Source organism: Heliangelus exortis, chromosome 24, assembly GCF_036169615.1.
Source record: "Heliangelus exortis chromosome 24, bHelExo1.hap1, whole genome shotgun sequence".
NCBI classification, from domain to species: Eukaryota; Metazoa; Chordata; class Aves; order Apodiformes; family Trochilidae; genus Heliangelus; species Heliangelus exortis.
The window spans coordinates 2,618,064-2,637,017 of NC_092445.1; the positions used below are offsets into that span (position 1 = coordinate 2,618,064).

The 18,954-nt window shown below is 53.8% G+C and overlaps 1 protein-coding gene across 3 annotated transcripts; it reads right to left on the reverse strand.

Moving 5' to 3' along the window:
- Nucleotides 1–3,046: 3,046 nt before the first annotated feature.
- Nucleotides 3,047–12,449, reverse strand: TMEM222 (transmembrane protein 222). 3 transcript variants are annotated; one of them, XM_071768022.1, is made up of 7 exons: nt 12,298–12,449; nt 8,489–8,573; nt 7,779–7,810; nt 6,973–7,069; nt 6,650–6,780; nt 3,713–3,833; nt 3,047–3,515 (listed from the first exon to the last, which is right to left on the reverse strand). In XM_071768022.1, exons 1-7 carry the CDS (start codon nt 12,414–12,416, stop codon nt 3,192–3,194), a joined length of 909 nt encoding a protein of 302 aa, XP_071624123.1. In that variant the 5' UTR covers nt 12,417–12,449; the 3' UTR covers nt 3,047–3,191. The 3 variants fall into 3 exon arrangements, with proteins under 3 accessions (XP_071624123.1, XP_071624124.1, XP_071624126.1); XM_071768023.1 differs by lacking the exons at nt 3,047–3,515; nt 3,713–3,833 and adding an exon at nt 3,931–5,848; XM_071768025.1 differs by lacking the exons at nt 3,047–3,515; nt 3,713–3,833 and adding an exon at nt 5,871–6,318.
- Between the last annotated feature and the right edge of the window lie 6,505 nt (nt 12,450–18,954).

Consider the following 18,954-nt stretch of genomic DNA (forward strand, 5'->3'; position numbering starts at 1 on the left):
CCTGACTTGCTCAGAGGGGTGGGAAGCTCAGGGGAGCCCTGATCACATCACACAGACCCCAGCCCCATGGCCGGAGCTGTGGGTCACATCCTGCCCTGTGTCACCCCCCCCCCCGGTGACCCAAAGGGTGCTGAGCTTGCTGGGTGCTTCCTTCAGGGTGGCTGGAGCCTGGGCCAGCCCAGTGACACCCAGGAGCACCCTGGCCACCAGCACAAGGTGAGTGAGGTGCTGGGTCACCCTCAGGGATACTTTTCCTTGCAGAGAGCCTGGAGCAAGCCAGGCAGCAGCCACAGCTCCTGGCACCTCCCAGAGCTGGGCTGGAGGGATTAAACCCCAATTCTGTCCCTGGGTGCTGGGTGCCAGGTGCTGGCAGCATCCCCGGGGGTGCACAGAACAGGTTCTGCCTCATTTCTGTGCTGGGGAGGGAGCAGGAGAGAGGTGCAAGTCCCATCCTGCTCCCCCCCCCAGTAAAGGACTTGTTCTTCAGGAGGTGCTGGCAAAGCCTGGCTCTGCCAGGGGGGAAACTGAGGCAGGAGCAACAACAGCATCACAGCTGCTGCTGGGTTTGTGGGCAGGGGGAGAGGGGCAGCACCTGGGGGAGCCCAGGGGGGGCTGTAAGGTCAGGGGTGTTGAGAGCAATGGGGGTTGAGCTCCATGAAAAAAGCATCTCCAGAGGGAGGGTGGCCCTGGAGCAGCCCCAGCCCTCAGCCCCACACCCAGGAGGTGCTGGGGGGGAGTGGGGGGGGAGCCCCTCCTAATTTTTAATTTTTAATCTCTACAACAAACCAGTTCCCACCTTCAGCTCTGGCTGGGGACACTGGGCAAGGCTTGGAAGGAAGATGGGGGCATCAAACCCCCAGGGATGGGTCTTGCCCCCCTTTCTCCCCCCACTGGTGTCTTCAAAAGCTTCCCCCATGCAAAGGCTTCAGGGCCCTTTGATATTCCCCCCCCCCCCCAGGGAGCTCCCTTGCTGTGCCCCCAACACAAGGATGAGGAATGAGCTCCCCTCCCCCTCTGCAGCAGTGACCCCCCCACTTCAAAGGCAGCTCCAGGGGGGTGGCACAGCTGGGGGTGAAATGTCCCCAGCCCCAGGGGGAGGTCAGGGCCCCCCTGCAGAAGCCCCCGTGAGGGCAGAATAATGGAATGGGTTGGGTTGGAAAAAGCCCTTTTGGATCATCCAGCAAAACCATCACCCCCAGCACTGCCAAGGCCCCCAGCAACCTCTGTTCCCCCCCCAGCACCACATCTCCAGGGCTCTGAAACCCCTCCAAGGATGGGGACTCCACCTGGGCCAGGTCCTGAAAATCCTTTTTGGTTCCAGCAGGTTGGGATGGATCCTGCCCCTCCACTTCCCAGCCTCCCTGGCTCCCAGCACCTTCCTGGGGCTGAGCTGAAGGGTGGAAGAGAGGAAGCTGAGGAGCAGGCTTGGCACAGCCCCCTGGGCACCCGACTGGGACTATCTCAGCACATCCAGCCTGGCTGCTTCCCTATAATCCCCCAAAAAACAGCAGGACCCGAGCAGTGCAGCTCAGCTGCCCACACGCCTCCTGCCAGATTCCCTGCACAAGTGGGTTAGGAAAATCCTGCCAGGCTTGGGAAGCAAGCTGGGACCCAAGGGGATGGTTGCAGCACTTACAGAGCCATGGACTAAGGAGCAGAGCTCGTTCCTTGGGGGTTCTGCATCCTCACCTTCTGCTCCAGCACCAGGATAAACCCCTGGGAGGCTGCCTGCCATCCCCCCCCCCCTGCTCCCCAGATGCTGTTTTGCTGTTTTGTTTTTTTTGGAGCTGTTGGTTTGGATGAAGGATCCAAGCAGGAGAGGATCCAGGTGGTGGTTTGTAAAATGGCTGTGCCCTGAAATCCCCCAGCTTTGTGCACAGCCTCATTTTAAGGCTGATCTCCTTCTCCCCCCTCCCCCGCCCCCTCCAGCAGAGCTTTGGCCTCTGGCTGTCAGATGGAAGGGGAAAAAAAAAAAAAATCAGCTGCTGCATTAGCAATGTGGACAGCAAGCCCAGGCTCCCAGTTCAGGCAGTGGGATCCTGCTGGGAGAGGGGAAAAGGAGGCTCCCTGCAGCCCCCTCTGCTCTCTGCAGCTCCTGGCAGCCCATTCCCCCCCCCTCTCCCCAGCTCTGTCCCCGACAGCTTGCAGAGAAATGGAAAAAAAAAAAAAAAAAAAAAAAGCAGGGAAATGCTCAGCCCCAGCAGGGAAAAGGAGCTGGGAGGCCAATGTCTCCAAGAAAATGAAGATGTGGAAGCCTTCAGGGAAAGGGAAGATACTCCCAGCTGAAGGAAATCAACATGCAAGAAGAGCTTCATCTTCTGCCAAATCCTCCTCCTCCTCTTCCCCCAGAACATTCCACTCCCCCCCTGCCCCGGGCCAGGCAGAGGCTCAGGGATCAGCAAAGGGCAAGAGCAGGCAGAGCCCCTTCTCCTCCCAAACAAAGCCCCTCAGGCTGGTCCCTGGCTTGGAGACCCAGCATTAAAGCTCAGACACACTTCCCATGCTCTGCTAAGTGGGTTCCTCCAGCCCCCAAAGCCCTCTTCCCAACCAGAGGTCTGAAAACAAGGGTGTGAGGTTTGGTTCAGAGCTGGAAAAAAGGGCAAGATCAGAAAGCAAAAGGCAAAATTCAGAAAGCAAAAGGCAAAATTCTCAGAAAGCAAAAGGCAAAATTCTCAGAAAGCAAAAGGCAAAATTCAGAAAGCAAAAGGCAAAATTCTCAGAAAGCAAAAGGCAAAATTCAGAAAGCAAAAGGCAAAATTCTCAGAAAGCAAAAGGCAAAATTCAGAAAGCAAAAGGCAAAATTCAGAAAGCAAAAGGCAAAATTCAGAAAGCAAAAGGCAAAATTCTCAGAAAGCAAAAGGCAAAATTCAGAAAGCAAAAGCCAAAATTCAGAAAGCAAAAGGCAAAATTCTCAGAAAGCAAAAGGCAAAATTCAGAAATCCAGGTCCTGCCTTGGGGCAGGATGAGGGCCAGGGCTTTTTCCCAGGGAATACCAACCTCATTTCTAGCTGGAAGAAGGAAAGAGTCTGGAGTCGAGATGCAGCACTTGGTGACATCCACAGAAATAAGTTTATTTTCCCTACCATCAGGATTATGAAACCACAGAAGCAGAGTTGAAGTATTTACAAAGTAATTCGGCGCCCCACAGAGCTCAGGAGAACAAAGGAGGAAAGGAGGAGGGGATGGAGGGCTCAGAGAGCAACAACCACAGAGCCCTGCAGCAAAGGGGAAAGGAGGGGAGGGTAAAACCAGCACCTGGGAGGTGAAGGACAGAGGGAACCTTTAACACAGATGGGGACACTGGGAAAAAGCCAGCAGGGAGATGAAGGAAGCTGCAAGGAGAGGAAATTCCTCCCACCCACCCCTTCCACCACCTCCCAAAGCCAGGGGTCCGTGGCTGGAAGGGGGTGTTCAGCTGGGATTGGGGTGAAACTCTGCCCTCCCTCCCCAGCCAGCACCCCAACCACCTGCAGGGCACATTCACTGCTCCAGAAGTCTCCATTTGAACCCCAGATCTGGTGAAAAAACAAACAACCAAAGCTTTAGGAGCAGGAGGAGGATTTCCACGGGGGGGGAATGGCACTCAACAAGGTTTTTACAAGTCCCAGGAGCAGGCAGTGTGCCCAGCAGCCCTGCTCCTGGCTTCCCCCCCCCCCAACTCCAAGCCTGAGCTTTGGCAACACGTGTACAGATAAATCCATAAAACACTGACCCGAGGTGTGAGACAGCCCCAAGAAGTCTCAAAATTATTGCTACTGCAGAAGAAGGGTTTGGCTTTAAGCCCCAGGGCCAACGACTCCGAGTGCATCTTTGGCAACACTGAGAAATCCTCCCTGCAATCAAACCCAGGCACAGGACTCATCTCTCCTGCTCCTCTGGCTCATCCCAGGGCAGGGCAGGCAGGGAGCAGACACCATCCTTTCATCCTAAGGTTCTCTTTGATCAAGATCTTGGCTTTCTGAGCAGCCCCCAGGCCCAGCACCCTCCACCAGCCTGGAAATGTCTGCACCCAGCAGACACCAACAAATATTTCAGTTCCAAGCAGATGGGGAAGGGCTCTGCCCCAGAGACCAGCACCAGAGACACAACTGCATCCCCAGAGAGAAGGTTTCAGGGGTTCTTTAAAAGCCACTGAGGAAAAAGGAGGAAAAGGCAGAAATTGAGAGGTCCAAGAGAAGTCCTCAACCCAAGGGGTGGAAGCAGATGAGGCACATGGGGAGGGGTTTGAGGGCCAAGAGGGTCAATGGGCTCCCCTGTCAGAGGAAGCCCCAGGGCTGGCAGGCAGTGGAGAAGCTTTCCTGCTGGCCAGGGGCACTTTTGGAGGTTGGAATCCATCAGGTAGTGGAGCAAAGAGCTGAACTTCCCAGGCACAGATGGAAATGCTGTTTCTCCTGCCTCTGCAGTCAGAGGGGATCTGCTTAACAGCACAGAACCCTTCAGCCACACTTCTGTGTAAAAAGCCCCAACAGAAAGCAGCATCTGCAGCCCAGAGCCTCCACCCTGGACCTCTCACCTTGGAGGAGGCTCTGGGTCCCATCCAAATTCACTGCTCACCAACAACCTCCCCCTACTACCCAACCCAGGGCTCAGAAAGGGCTCCCAGCCTCCCAGTGCTGCCAGACCAGCATTTCTCACATCAAAGCCACTCCTGCAAAGCACTTTTACCCCAGGTGTGCTCTTCAAAGCAAGCTGAGGAAACAAACAGACCTTCTTGTTCACCATCCTGGAACCAGCCACAAGAAAGCCAGAGCCTCAGTGTGCTGCTGCAAAGCCCAACCAGATCAGGGATGCTTTCCAGTCCCTTCACCTTTTCTTTTCATCTCTGATGGTCCTTACCAAGCTCAGGTCTCAGGGGCTGCTCTCACAGATGTTTTCAAACCCAACACTCAGCTTTCTGCCCCAGAAACACAGACCTGCCACCTCTGCAGGCTCAGGTCTGCTGCAACACACAAAGAAGGAGGGATCAAAGGGAAGTTTAAGTGGCTCTTGAGAAGCGTAACGACAATTTCAGATATTCAGAGCAGGAGGAGAAGCAGGGAAAGCTGCATTTTATCTGGCACGAGCTAAAAGAGACTCAGCAGTAGACTCCCAACTCTACAACAGGAGATTGAAAGCTGTACCCAAGCCAGCTGATTGACTTTCCTGCCTTTCTGGGCTCACCAGCAGGACCAGATGACTTTGCCCTGCTGCAGAGCGCTCCTCAGAGGAGTGTCCTGTCACCAACACCTCCCTGGCACTGCTGGGGACATCATCAGGGAGTGCTGTGGCACCCTCCATCCCCTGGAGGAACCCCACGCCTCCACTTCAAAACATGTGCAATGGGAGAGTCGTGCAGCAAGGGGACAGCAGCTCCTCCTTGGAGACTCAGGAGAGCGGAGGAAGCCTCTGATGAAGCCTGCAGAAGAAACCAGGTGGATCAGAGAGAACCTTCCCAGGTGGATCTGCTCCTGGTCCTGAGCCCAGGGTTTCCTTGGCACTGAAAGGAAAGGTGCCCACCCCTCTCCTTTCCTGACTGTGTTTTTCTACCTACTGAACTGCAGAAAGGGAGAGAGCAAGAGGCTTTGGGGAGCCCTGCCAGGGGGAGACACCACCGACAGAACACAAACAGGAGGAGAAAAAGCCAGTTCCAGGAAATAAAGATGAGCTGTTACAATGGAGTGGAGTTGCCACCTTCCCCTGAAAACGCCTCCCAGAGTTCCATGCCTCCACCTTGCTGGATCAGCCACAGTTTCATCCTTCATGGGGAGCTCAGAGCTGCCATCACCGCAGGTGCAGCATCAGCACGACGGTCACGATCACCCCCAAGAAGAGGACAAAGGGAAGCCAGGTCTTCACAAATCCCCCTACACTGCAAGGTTGGAAAAAAGGGAGAGGGTTCAAATGTAGGGAATCAGCAGAGAAAGATAAAAGGGATGGAGAAGGATGTGAGAAGAACTGGAGAAATCAGAGGGAGGCAGACGCCCTTCTGACTTTCTTATCCACTGCACGTCACATCCTGGAGGTTCAGGGTTAAAAGCTGAGACTAAAATCAGGTCCAGAAATCACTTTATCATCATCAACAGGGCTGCAGTCTCCCTCCAGCTTAAATACAGGTCAAAGATGAACACATTTCATACCTGCACAGACAGGAGACGACACAAACTGAAAGCCCATTACAGCAGGCCTCATTATTCAGACTGCTGAGGTATTTTATCACAGCAGCAAGGACCACACTTCCCTAAAAGCTGAGAAAAGCTCCTCCAGAACAGGGAAGACCCAACAGGAAGTGGAGCAACTCAAGAACAGTCTTTGCACAATGTCCTCTCCGGGCACAAGGAGCTGAAATGGAGATTAAGTGCCCTTCCTAGCAAGCAAAGCTCAGGGCTTCCCTCTCCACTCCAGTTGGAAGCTCCCCACCAGTTGGAAATCTGACCAGTTTTTATGTCAACAACATTCAAGAGAGGGAAGAGAAATCCCTGGAGAAATCCCAGTGACCTTATGTTCTGACCTAACCCAACCAAAACAAAACACAGAGTGAGCTTTGCTTTAGGAAGAATTCCCCAAATTCCAGGCACCCTGAATTAGCTGCTGGATGCAGTATTTTGGGGAGCAACCCAAGCAAGCACCCCTGGTTCTTTCCCTGCTGAACCCAGCCTGCTCCTTAGCTCACCTTACATACTTCCCATACAGGAGGGAGAAGAAGCAGAGCTTCACCATGTTCCAGGAGGTGCTGTTGTCATATCTCATCAGATTTAAGGCCAGAGCCACGTGGGAGTGGCAGTTATCACAGCAAAGGTTGTGCTGGAACAGAGAAAAAAAAAAAAAAAAAGCATGGGGTTAGTAATCCTGAGGCTCCCCAGCTCTCTGCACCCTGTGCTGGTGCTGAGCCTCAGATCCCAAGGACCCAAAGGCTGAGGAGATGGTTCTGGAGTGGGGTTGGTGGGTTCTGGATGGTTCTGGAGTGGGGTTGGATGGTTCTGGTGGGGGCTGTACCATGCGGTGCTTGTACTCCTCGGAGGCATCGTGCACAGCTGTGTCCCAAGCATTGGGACCTGTGGAGTAAACTTTGCTGGGATCCAGCTTCCAGTACCTAAAAGGATGAGGAAAGAATGAATTAGGGGATTCTCAGGGTGGGAAGGGAGCTCTAGAGATCACCTAGTCCAGCTCTCTCAGCAGATCCCTTGGTGTGGCTGCTGCACCTCTACAACTTCTTGCTCTTCCCCAACAAGGTGCTTAAAGGACCTGGAGGAATCCAGCACCTGGAGCCACCAGCACAAACCACTGCTCAGCACCCCAGAGACACTGCAGCCCTCAGGGGCACTGACAAAACCTTCAACTGCTTTCAAGGCCCATGACACAAAACCTTCAGGCCATTCAAGCTGTAAACCTGAGCTGACAGACACACAAAACTCTCCTCTTCCTCCTCCTCTTCCTCCTCCCCCCCTGGAAAATAATTAACAGGATGGGAGTGATGACAGGTTGTTAGCACAGCACAAGCAGTATTTACTCAGAGTGCTTGCTGTTAACATTATCCTAAAGTGTTTTAGTCTTTTTTGCTTTATTTTTTACTAAAGGCTCCACACAGCTCTGGTTATTAACACCATTATGTTGCGGTCACGCTTCTAAAAAGATTTAATTTAATGTGGTTTCTTGAAAAGCAGAGGCCCAGTAGCCACCCACTTGAATGAGGGCATCAGAACAATGAGGAAAAGCAATAATTCAGCACATCTGTCTCCAGGAATTCAAGGACAGCTGCAGGTCAGTTGGTCAGTTCAATAAAAACTAACAAGAGCACTTACTTCACTGGCTTCCCAAATGCCATGTTGTCTTCCTACAAAAAAGGAAAGACATCTCAGGAGGATAACCCCACGGAATATTCCTGGCTGGAATGGAATTATCCTTCCTCACAGCCTGCCATGGCTTTGTGATCAAGCTGCCCCAGCAGTCTCCAGACAGCAAATCTTGTTGGTGTGTCTGGATTTAGGTTTCAATGAGCTTCCTACTCCTCTCCTGGGCAGGAAAATATTACACATGTGACACCATCTAGGTGTAGGGTGTATGCACCTTGTTCTCTGTTTCTGGGGTGCTTTCCCACTGCCACTGTTAATATTTGGTTAATTCTAAGTTGTCAGTGTCCAAATCTACTAAAAGGCTCAATTATCCCAGCATAAAACTTCCTTTCTTTGAAAAGCCACCAGGCTATACAGCAGTGCAGGAGACTGCCACATACCTGAGGAAGCTGGAAAGCAGCTTCTGTGCCCAGAATTAAGAAGATTTAGGTCTAAAATTCTCAATTAAGAGCCTGTGCTACACAATTTTTCCCTTTCTGCTCCCCAAACCACATTAGCCACCACCACATCCCCCCAGAGACCTTCTGTGACACCTAAGCCATGACTTGGCTGAACTGGGAGCTGGAAAATCCAGGAGGTGGCTCCCAAATCCCCAAAAAAGGTGGGATACAGACCAAGCACAGGTTCTGCTGAACCACCTGGACCCATCAGCTACTTACTGAGACAAAATAGGGTCCTGCAAAGTCCCTGATGACTCCAGTGGAGGTGCAGATGCCCATGTGGCCAATGATGGGGAAAAGCCATCTGTGGAGGCAAGAAGCAAAGGGTCAGGCTGAGACATTTGTCCCCTCCCCCCCTGATGGCATCGGGGGGGTGTGAACTGCTGGCAGGGGATAAAGAGGCCCAGGGAATGTGGTCTGGGAAGCTGGGGTGAGCCCAAGGCAGGCAGAGCCAGGCACAGGGGCAGTCAGAGGGAAAACCAAAAGGAAAACATGCCAGGATTTCCCAAAGCTCTGCTGGTGAGCAGGTCTAGAGTCAGCTCATTTGGGGGGAAAAAAATCAGGATTTCAGAGTGAGAAGCAGCAGGACCCTGGAGATGTGCACAGGGCAGGGGAGGCTGAGCCCTGGTGTCCCAGAACAATTTCATTTGTGGTATCCCAGTGAACTGGTTTGAGCTGGGAGATGAGAGCACTTCAACACCTGAGAATGAGCTCCCCCTGCCCATCTTCCCAGGGAAACGAGATCCCAGCACCCCAGAGAGAAAAGGGAGTGATCCCAGGTTTTCCAAGCCCTTCCCCTCCCTGCTGGCTGTTCCAGGATCTACATCCCAACCCCTCTTCTCCCCATCTCCCCTCAGAAGCAGCCTCACTCACAGCTCTCTCCCACATCCTCAGCTTTGCTGCCAACTCCTCAGCTCTCCCTGCACACAGTGACTGAAATATTTCAGCAGAGCTCCCAGGGATGCTCACCAGAGAGAGATTCACAGGTCCTGAGGGGCTTTAGAGAACCTAAAACTCTCAAAAAAACCCCACAAAAGGGACCAAAATGTCAAGACAAAACAAGTCCCACTCACTGATAAAGTTACAAGCAGTGCAGAGCTCCTGGGGAGCTCACACCCCTTTGGCTCTGCAAAATCTGATGCTCTGTGCTTGCTCTTCCCCCCTGTCTGTTCCTGTCTGGGGAGATGCAGAGCAGCAGCCAGTCTGGCTCTCTGAACAATAATTTATATATAAATACACATTTATGAATATAAAACTGTCCCAGCATTGCCACCTTCAAAGGTCTGGACACTTTTTTTTTTTTTTTTTTTTAATTATTATTCTCCTTTCAGCTTTCAAGCCCCCCAGATGATGAAAGGGGAGGGGACAAAGCAGAGCTCAGCCTGGCTCTCTGAACAATAATTTATATATTTATACACATTTATGAATATAAAACTGTCCCAGCATTGCCACCTTCAAAGGTCTGGATACTTCTTTTTAATTTTTTTTTTCATTATTATTCTCCTTTCAGCTTTCAAGCCCCCCAAAAAATGATGAAAGGGGAGGGGGACAAAGCAGAGCTCTTGATGCACCTCACAAGAAATCTTGCTAAATAATGATGCTACAATTTTCTGCTGCAAAACAAACCCAGGAAAAAGAGGCAACTGCTCACTGGGGAACAAACCCACACGTGGGTGTCCAGTGGCTTTGGACAATCCCTGCATCCATCCCAGCAGGAGGTTCAAAGCTTTGAAAAATCAGGAAAAGGAGGAAGGGATGAGGAGAGGCTGAGGGAGCTGGGGGTGTTGAGGCTGGAGAAGAGGAGGCTCAGGGGAGACCTCATCACTCTCTCCAACTCCCTGAAAGGAGGTTGGAGCCAGGGGGGGGTTGGGCTCTTTTCCCAGGCAACTCTCAGCAAGACAAGAGGGCACAAGAGGTCTCAAGTTGTGCCAGGGGAGGTTTAGGTTGGACATTAGAAAGAATTTCTTTAGGGAGAGGGTGCTCAGCCATTGGAATGGGCTGCCCAGGGAAGGGGTGGATTCTCCATCCCTGGAGATATTTCAAAAGAGCCTGGATGTGGCACTCAGTGCCATGGGCTGGGAACCACGGGGGGAGTGGAGCAAGGGTTGGACTTGATGAGCTCTGAGGTCCCTTCCAACCCAGCCAGTTTCTAGGATTCCATAAATTTTAAGCCCTCAGAAAAGAGGTAAAAAAACCAAAGGTGGTTGTTTGGAGCTCTGTGGGAGGCAGCAAGAGGGAGGTGGCAGCTTCTGCTCCCTGAGGAATTCAGGAGCCATTCCCAATCCCAGGAGGGACAAACCACTGTGATTCTAGGATTCTGTGTTTGGGGCTGAGCAGAGGTCGAGCTGCTGCTGTGCTGCCAAGAGGAGAGAGGAGCCACCTGTGGGCCCTTAAGGTGCTGGCAGAAAGAGGACTGAAACCTTTTTGTTACTCATGGGGAGGTTGCAAAAGCCCCGTGATGGCAGCACTGCTGCTCTCTGCCCATCCAGCTGGTATTGTCAGGCAATTGATGATTTTATTGTCAGACTTGATGAGCTCTGAGGTCCCTTCCAACCCAGCCAGTTCTAGGATTCTATGAATTTTAAGCCCTCAGAAAAGAGGTAAAAAAACCAAAGGTGGTTGTTTGGAGCTCTGTGGGAGGCAGCAAGAGGGAGGTGGCAGCTTCTGCTCCCTGAGGAATTCAGGAGCCATTCCCAATCCCAGGAGGGACAAACCACAGCTTCCAGCTGACTGGGGCTCAGCAAACACCTCACCTGATGAACAGGAGAGGAATAAAACCAAAGCCCGAGGGATGTGCCCAGGCTCCCCCCCTCCTCCTCCTCCTCCTTTCCCTAAACCACATTTTGCAGCTTCTCGTTTTCCCACGGCAGGAGCAGAATCCAAAGTTTTCCTCGAGCTTTCCCAGAGCTTTCTGGCTGGGAAAACAAATCGACTTGGAACTCATTAAGAGGGAAGCTCCGAGGTTTTCCTGCAGGCACCCAGGTGGTCCCGCACCCCCCTGGCTCCTCCAGGATCAAAGGATTTCCCGGCTTTCCCTGGATCCCATCCCCGCGGGGCTTTAACCCACGCACACCCCGGCTGCGGGGATGGGAGAGTCCTGCACCGGGACCCCGGGAGCCTGAGCACCCTAAAGAGAGTCCGAGCACCCCGGGAGCACCCCGAGCACCCCAGAACAGCCTTGAGCACCCCTGGAAACGACCTGAGCACCCTGGGAAGAACCTGAGCACCCCAAAGAGAGCCCGAAAACCCCAAAGCAGCCCTGAGCAGCCTGGGAAGAGCCTGAGCATCCCAAAGAAACCCCGAGCACCCCAAAGCAAGCCCGAGCACCTCAAAACAGCCCTGAGCACCTCAAAACAGCCCTGAGAACTCCGGGAGGAGCCTGAGCACCCTGGGAGGAGCCTGAGCACCCCAAAGCAGCCCAGAGCACCCCAAAGCAGCCCAGAGCACCCCAAAGAAACACTGAGAACTCCAGGAGGAGCCTGAGCACCCCAGAGCGCCCCAAAGAGAGCCTGAGCACCCCAAAGCAACCCTGAGAACTCCGGGAGGAGCCTGAGCAGCCCAAAGGGAGCCCGAGAGCCCCAGGGGAGAGCCCGAGCACCCCAAAACAGTCCTTAGCGCCCCAAAGAGAGCCTGAGCACCCCAGGGAAGAGCCCGAGCACCCCAAAGAAACAATGAGCACCCCAAAGCAGCCCTGAGGACCCCAAGGCAGCCCTGAGAACTCCAGGAGGAGCCTGAATACCCCAAAACAACCCCGAGCACCCCAAAACAACCCCGAGCACCCCAAAGCAAGCCCGAGCACCCCAAAACAAGCCCGAGCACCCCTGGGAAGAGCCTGAGCACCCCAAAGAAACCCTAAGCACCCCGGGGAGGATCCCGATCACCCCGAACAGAGGAGGCAGGCAGTCCCCCCAGGCTCTCCCCCAGCTCCCCAAGGAGCACCCCAGGAGTCCTGGGCCCGGGCTCTGTCCCGGTATCGGGTCCCGGTCCCGGTCCCGGGTCCCTCTCGCAGGCCCCGTGCCCGCACTCACGTCAGGACGGGGATCGGGGTCCAGACCACGCAGTACGGGAAGCGACCGCGCTCGGCGTCCAACCCGGCCCCGCCACCGCCGCCATTGAACTGCTTCATCTTCGCCTCCGCTTCCGCCATCACCGGGGGCCGACCCCGCCCCCCCGCCCCGACACCGCTGCGTCACTTCCTGGAGACCGCTGCCCACTTCCGGGCACAGCCGGTAACCAGGAAGTGGGAGCGGGCAGGCACCCCCCGGCCTGACCCCGGGCCCAGAGCCCTCGCCTTAGGGCCAGACTTCCCTTCCTCCGGGCTCGGAACCCTCTCCCCAGACTCAGAACCCTCTCCCTCGACTCAGAGGCCCCTCCTCGAGCCCAGAACCCCTTTATCCGGGGCCCAAAACCCCCTCCCCAGACCCAGAGCTCCCCCCCTAGGTCCAGAACCCCCTTCCCAGGCCCAGAATTCCCTTCCTCCGGGTTCGAAACCCCCATCCCAGACCCAGAACCCCTGACTCAGAGCTCCTTCCCCGGGCCCAATGCCCGCTCCCCAGGCCCAGAACCCCCTTCCCCGGGGCTCCAAGTCCCTTCCCCAGACACAGAACCCCCTCCTCAGGCCCAGAACCCTCTTCCCCCACCCCAGAGCCCCCTCCCCGGGCCCTCCCTGTGGTGGGGTTGGGGGATTCTGGGCTGGAAGAACCCCAGAGCCCCCCTAGAGCCTCAGTGCTGCCTGAGGAAACCTTGAGAGCTTCACTTGGTGCTTCTCCCCCAGCCCCTCAGTTCCTGCTCTGGTGCAGAAGAGCCCTGGGGGTGCTTCACAGCTGGAGGAGAAGCTCCTGGGAGTTGGTTCCTTCACCTCCCTCGTGAAAAATCCTGCCCCATCTGCTGACTCCTCCTTTCCAAAACCAGGAATCTGGGTCATCCCCAGGGAGCAACAGGAGAACTCGGGATCAGCCCGAGGGTGCTGGGGGAGAGGAGGAGGTGGAGGTGCTGGATTTACAGGATTTACAAATGGAGAACTGGATTAGAAAATTAGCCATGGCTTTATTAGGAGCTTTCATTCAAACTGCAACGAGAAAGCTGAAGAAGAAAGGTTTTTATTCCAGATTTCCCCTCACCCACCACAACACCCTCAGCCAAACACAGAGGGACAACTCACTGGGGGGGTGGGAAGGACGAGGAGGATGCTGCTTGCCCCAGCACAGGGATGTTCTCCCCAGCGTCCTGCTTGCCTCCTTTTAGTTTTTTCCTTGGAAACTGCTCATTTCCTCCTCACGGAGACCTTGAGCTGCACTTCCCGAGGTCTCCAGCAGGGTTTGGGGTGTCACAGAGCACAGTGCCATGGGGTTTTGCTAAGAAACCAATCTTGGCTTCTTCCAAGGTTGGGTTCCTCCTCCCTTGGAGCTCACAGGAGGTGCTGAGCTTTTGTTATTAACAAACCCTGTTCCTCACCAGAGCAACATCCCCAAGGGACGTCACCAAACTTCCAACTTCCACGGCCCAGCCCCACTTTTTAACTGATTTTTTTTCTCCTTCCCCAAAGACTCAGCTCGACTTCAATGCCTTCTGCTTCCCAACACCCAGCTGGTTCCATCATGACCCCCAGCACAGCCTTCCCCATCCCTCAGTGCTCTGGGGACACAACAACACTCCCAAACTCACTGAATTTTTGTGAAGCTTCCAGCTTGGGTAGCTTGAAGCTTCCCCAGCAGAGGGGACAGCACTTTGGGGTGGGGGGAATGGCAGGAGGAAGCCCTGGCTCACAGGGCCCTTGGCACACCCAAACTTCTCTAGAGTGCCCCACAACTCCCTTACTCATTTCCTTGCCTCTACCAAGCCCTCAGGAGCTCATCTAACATCCCACCCCATTTCCTAGTCCAGGAATCCTGCTTTGGGACAGCCCCTCTGAGCCATCTGGATGGCAGCAGGATCATCCCCCAATGTTTTCAGGTCAAGAGTTGGTCAAGAAGATCCTGAGACCCCACTCCTCGGGCTCTGATGGGGAGGATTTCCAAAATCCAGGAAAAAGACCCTGGAGAGCAAAGCCAGGCCTGGTGCTTTGGTTCCCAAAGGACCCTTTCCTAGTCTGGCATTTGGGATGGAAGATGCAGACAAAGGTTGGATGTGTTTCAGTTCAGTTTTTGTTGCTGTTGTTCAATGAAGATTTGCATTGATTTGCTCCAGGCTAAGACAAAACACCAGAGAAGGTTAAAAAAAAAATAAAAAAATAAAAAAAGAAGAAGAAAAAAAAAAGAAATCTATGAATAGGGGCCAGTGTTCACATCAGCTGCAGTGGTCCTGGCATGTCTGGGGGATTAAGCAGTGGATTTGCTCTTCCAGCTTGTGCCTGGGAGGCTGCTGAGCAGATATCACCAGGGAGCAGCTCTCCTGGCAAAGCCAAGCAGCAAGGCCATGCCCCCAGCTCGGGCAGGATGTGTCCTCCCCCCATCCCACCCTCCCCTCCTGCTTGGCCAGGGCTGTTTCCCACAGCCCATGTTATTCCCAAGCACGGGAAGGCAAAGGCAGGTGCTGGAGCAGGGCAGGGACAGCGTTTTCCCCAGGCTGGGTTAAAAAATAATAAAAATAAATCAATACAGCCCTCCTGCACTGCAGGCCCAGCTTGTTTTTGTGGCTGTCAGGCAAGCAGAGGGCTCTCCAGCCCCAGCCCTGTGCTGGCAGCACTGGAGCTGACAGCAGGGTCTTCCTAGTGACAACTGGAAAGCTGCTGCTGCTCTCCTGCTATTGATCTAAGCAGCACACAAAACACCTGAAGTCAGCAGGGAAAAATAGCTGCAGTTGGAAAAGAACCTGCAGGGGAGGGGTTCTGGGGGGAGTGTGGGGAGAGCAGGTAAGTTCTCCATGCATAAAATTAAAAGGCTGAGCTTTTTATTGCTGCTGCCTTGCCTGACAATACCAGCTGGATGGGCAGAGAGCAGCAGTGCTGCCATCACGGGGCTTTTGCAGTCTCCCCATGAGTAACAAAAAGGTTTCAGTCCTCTTTCTGCCAGCACCTTAAGGGCCCACGGGTGGCTCCTCTCTCCTCTTGGCAGCACAGCAGCAGCTCGACCTCTGCTCAGCCCCAAACATAGAATCCTAGAATCACAGTGGTTTGTCCCTCCTGGGATTGGGAATGGCTCCTGAATTCCTCAGGGAGCAGAAGCTGCCACCTCCCTCTTGCTGCCTCCCACAGAGCTCCAAACAACCACCTTTGGTTTTTTTACCTCTTTTCTGAGGGCTTAAAATTCATAGAATCCTAGAATGAGCTGGGTTGGAAGGGACCTCAGAGCTCATCAAGTCCAACCCTTGCTCCACTCCCCCCGTGGTTCCCAGCCCATGGCACTGAGTGCCACATCCAGGCTCTTTTGAAATATCTCCAGGGATGGAGAATCCACCCCTTCCCTGGGCAGCCCATTCCAATGGCTGAGCACCCTCTCCAGAAAGAAATTCTTTCTAATGTCCAACCTAAACCTCCCCTGGCACAACTTGAGACCTCTTGTGCCCTCTTGTCTTGCTGAGAGTTGCCTGGGAAAAGAGCCCAACCCCCCCCTGGCTCCAACCTCCTTTCAGGGAGTTGGAGAGAGTGATGAGGTCTCCTTATCCCTTGGTGTTTCCACAGAGCTCGTGGTACTTGGTGACCACAACATGTCTGGGAGCAGCTGATGTCACCTCTGAACTAGAGCTGGAGTAGGTTGGGATTTCTCAGAGCACAAAGGTGACTGGAGGAAGGCAGGAGACAGGGAAGGGGTGAGGAGCAGACTCTGGGGTAACCCTGCTCATGGGACAGGGCTGACAACCTCACTGCTGAGCACAGCCCCAGCTTCACTTCTTTGTGTTTTGGGCACCAGCCCTTTCTTTCCACACTGATCCAGAGGCCCAGGCTCTGCCTCCCAGCCTCACTGAGGATCTGGGAAGTCCATGTCCCCCCCAGGACAAGGAGTTTTGCCTGCCCAGTGCAGGTGCCAGCACCTCACTGCTGCCCTGGAGCCTTGCTGAGAGGAGAGCCCGAGTTTTTTGGGAAGGAACAGCCCAGCCTGCAGCCCTCTGTGGGTCTGGAAGGGATTTGCTTCCTTCCCCTCTCTGCCCCAGCTCATCTCTGAGCCTGAGAGCAGCAGGCACCCAGCCAGCTCCCCTCCAGTGAGTGCCTTCCTCAGGAACCTTCTCTGTTGTGACAGCTCCAACATTACAGGCACTGCCAGAACCAAACCACTCAAGGAAGAGATCCCCCTCCCCCTTCTGACATTGACAACCCAGCCAGCAGCACCAGCACCAGGCACCCCCACGTGCAGGGAACTCTTGAAAATGTCACCCAGGCACTGGGCTGATGGAGGACACTGAGGTGTCCTTCCCACCCCCCCCCTAACCCTGGAGGTGATGCTGGGGTGGGTTGTTTGGGGTCTTCCTTTCCCTGGGGTCTGTGCCTGCTGCAAGCTGACAGCTTCCCAAGGCTCCGTGTGAATCAATCCCACCTCTATCCATGATGGAACACACAGAGGCTCAGCTGCCCACCCCAAAAACCTGCCCCTAAGCCACTGCACCCCTCAGAGCTTCAACCTTCAGGGCTTTTCTGCTTCCCTGGCACCTACAAGCTGCTTTTCCTCCTCCTTCCCTCCCTGAGCAGCACAGCCAATCCACAGGGCAACTTGGCTGTTAAAAAAAACCCCCACCAGTGTCTCAGGGAGAAGGGGCACAAGGTGAAAGAGCTCCCAGAACCAAGGTCACCACGATTTCTCAGCTCAGAAATCCCCCTCCTCTCCTTGCCAGCCCTGGAGGAGTTCCCCATCAGTCACCTCAACAGGCAGAGGACCCAATCCCTCACTGCCACAAACCAGCAGGCAGCTTCCTGACACCCTGCTCCCATTTTGCTCACAGACAGGAGCCATCTTGAGCCCTTTGCAGCCTTGTTCCTGGCTCTGCAAACAGTGACATCAGTGAAAAATGAACTCATCAGCAAAGCTGTGACTGTTCCCCTCCCCACATCCCAGAGCACATCACTCCTCTCCCTCCTCCATCCAGTGCCTGTACCCAAATTACCAAGAACACTCAGTTTCTGGGTCTTTCCAGCCATTTCCACCCACCAGACAATCACTCAGCTCCCCCCTTCCATGCTTCCTCTTTATCCAACCATTTCAGTCCAAAGATCTGACCTAATTAGCTTGATTGCCAATTCCAGCTTTGGATGCACATGGCTTTGTTAGAGCAGAGCTGTCTTTTAAAGCCATCATTTTGATCAGATGGGATTCAAAACCAGGAGGCCTCCAAAGGCTGAAAGGTGTCCAAGGGGAATTATTTTAAGAGAAGAGTTCAAACAGATTCTGAAAATAGCAGCCTGGCTTGGTTTTTTTTATTTTTTTTTTTTTTTTCCTAACTCTTCCTTAAGGCCTGACATTCTGCAGCTTGGAGGGCAGGGAAGTATTTGGGAGGTTTTGCAGCAGGAGCCCAGAGGAGAAAGGGAATTTGTGGTATCCTTTAGCAAGGGATCATCTCTGGCTCAGAACGTGGATGCCCCACTCAGCACCGTGCTGAGTGTGAGACACTTTAAGGCAAGAAGAGCTTTGTTCCCAGCAGTGGAAACATCTCTGAAGATCAGGCAGTAACGTGGTGACTGAGGCAGGTGACCACCTCGGGTCTGTCCCCCAGCCTGTGTCCCCAGGACTGTGCCCCCGGGTCAGGAGGCTGTTCAAGAGGTAAAAGCCAAGGATGGGCTCATTTCCCCAACTCATTTTTTTTGCCCCCCTTACTGCTCACCTCTAACTCTTGGATTCAGCAGGAACTCCAAGAGAATCTCATCTGTTTTACCCCCCACACCCTGACAGAACATGATTCAGGGGACCTCACTGCATGACCCAGCCCCAGCCATCCCTGTCAGACACATCCCTGTCAGCCACGGCCATCCCAGGAGCCCCAGCAGCCCTTCTCCTCCTCACCCTGACATCTGCAGCATCAGCTCCAAACCCCTGAGGAGCACCCTGCTCCCCAGCCCTCACTCCCCTGACCAAGCAGAGCTCCTGCACCTGCAGAACTGAACTTCAGCAACCACTCAGAGGCCACCTTCAGCTTCCCAACGGTGTTTGGGGCTCCCCAGCCCCCTTCCCACTCAGATTTACTGGGGCCTCTCATTCTCTGTGGTTGAACCAGGGCACCCTCCACCCACCCTTGTCCAGCTCCACAGAGGACAAAGGTTGAGCACAGCCAGAACAACCCCCCAAACAAAATGAGACCAAGGAAGAACTAGAACAAAGAATTGTTTAATTGCTTAACCTTTTTTTTTTTTTTTTTTTTTCTCTTCCAGGGACCAGAGAAAGTTTTCTGCTCCTTCCAATGAGGGCAGTAAGGCTTGTGTGTTACTTCTACAACCACAGGGGCAAAGTTTATGAGATGATCATCTTTAGGACTTGAAAAAAAAGCAAAAAAGCAATGGTCACTGCAACACTAAGAGAAATCCTCAAATTTCCTAACGGAGAGCCCATTGCTAGAATACAAAAATAAAGGAGGCATCCCTGCATATCCCAGGATACAAAGAGTTAACCAGAAAGAGCAGGAAGAAGCTTTCCCAAAGAGGGGTTGAAGTAAACAGCAGAGGTCAATAAAGCAACATCTTCTCCCTACTTCCCCAGCATGTTTTTCCCTTTGCCAATAAATTCAAACTCCTCATTAACAAGCGACAATGCAGGTAATCTGCCCAC

Coding starts and splice junctions, on each gene's coding strand:
- TMEM222 (XM_071768022.1), bottom strand. CDS start 12,416: ATGGCGGAAGCGGAGGCGAAGATGAAGCAGTTCAATGGCGGCGGTGGC. Junction 8,574..12,297: donor ACCCCGATCCCCGTCCTGAC/GTGAGTGCGGGC, acceptor TTGCCTCCACAG/ATGGCTTTTCCCCATCATTG. Junction 3,834..6,649: donor CTGTATGGGAAGTATGTAAG/GTGAGCTAAGGA, acceptor GTTTGATTGCAG/GGAGGATTTCTCAGTGTTGC.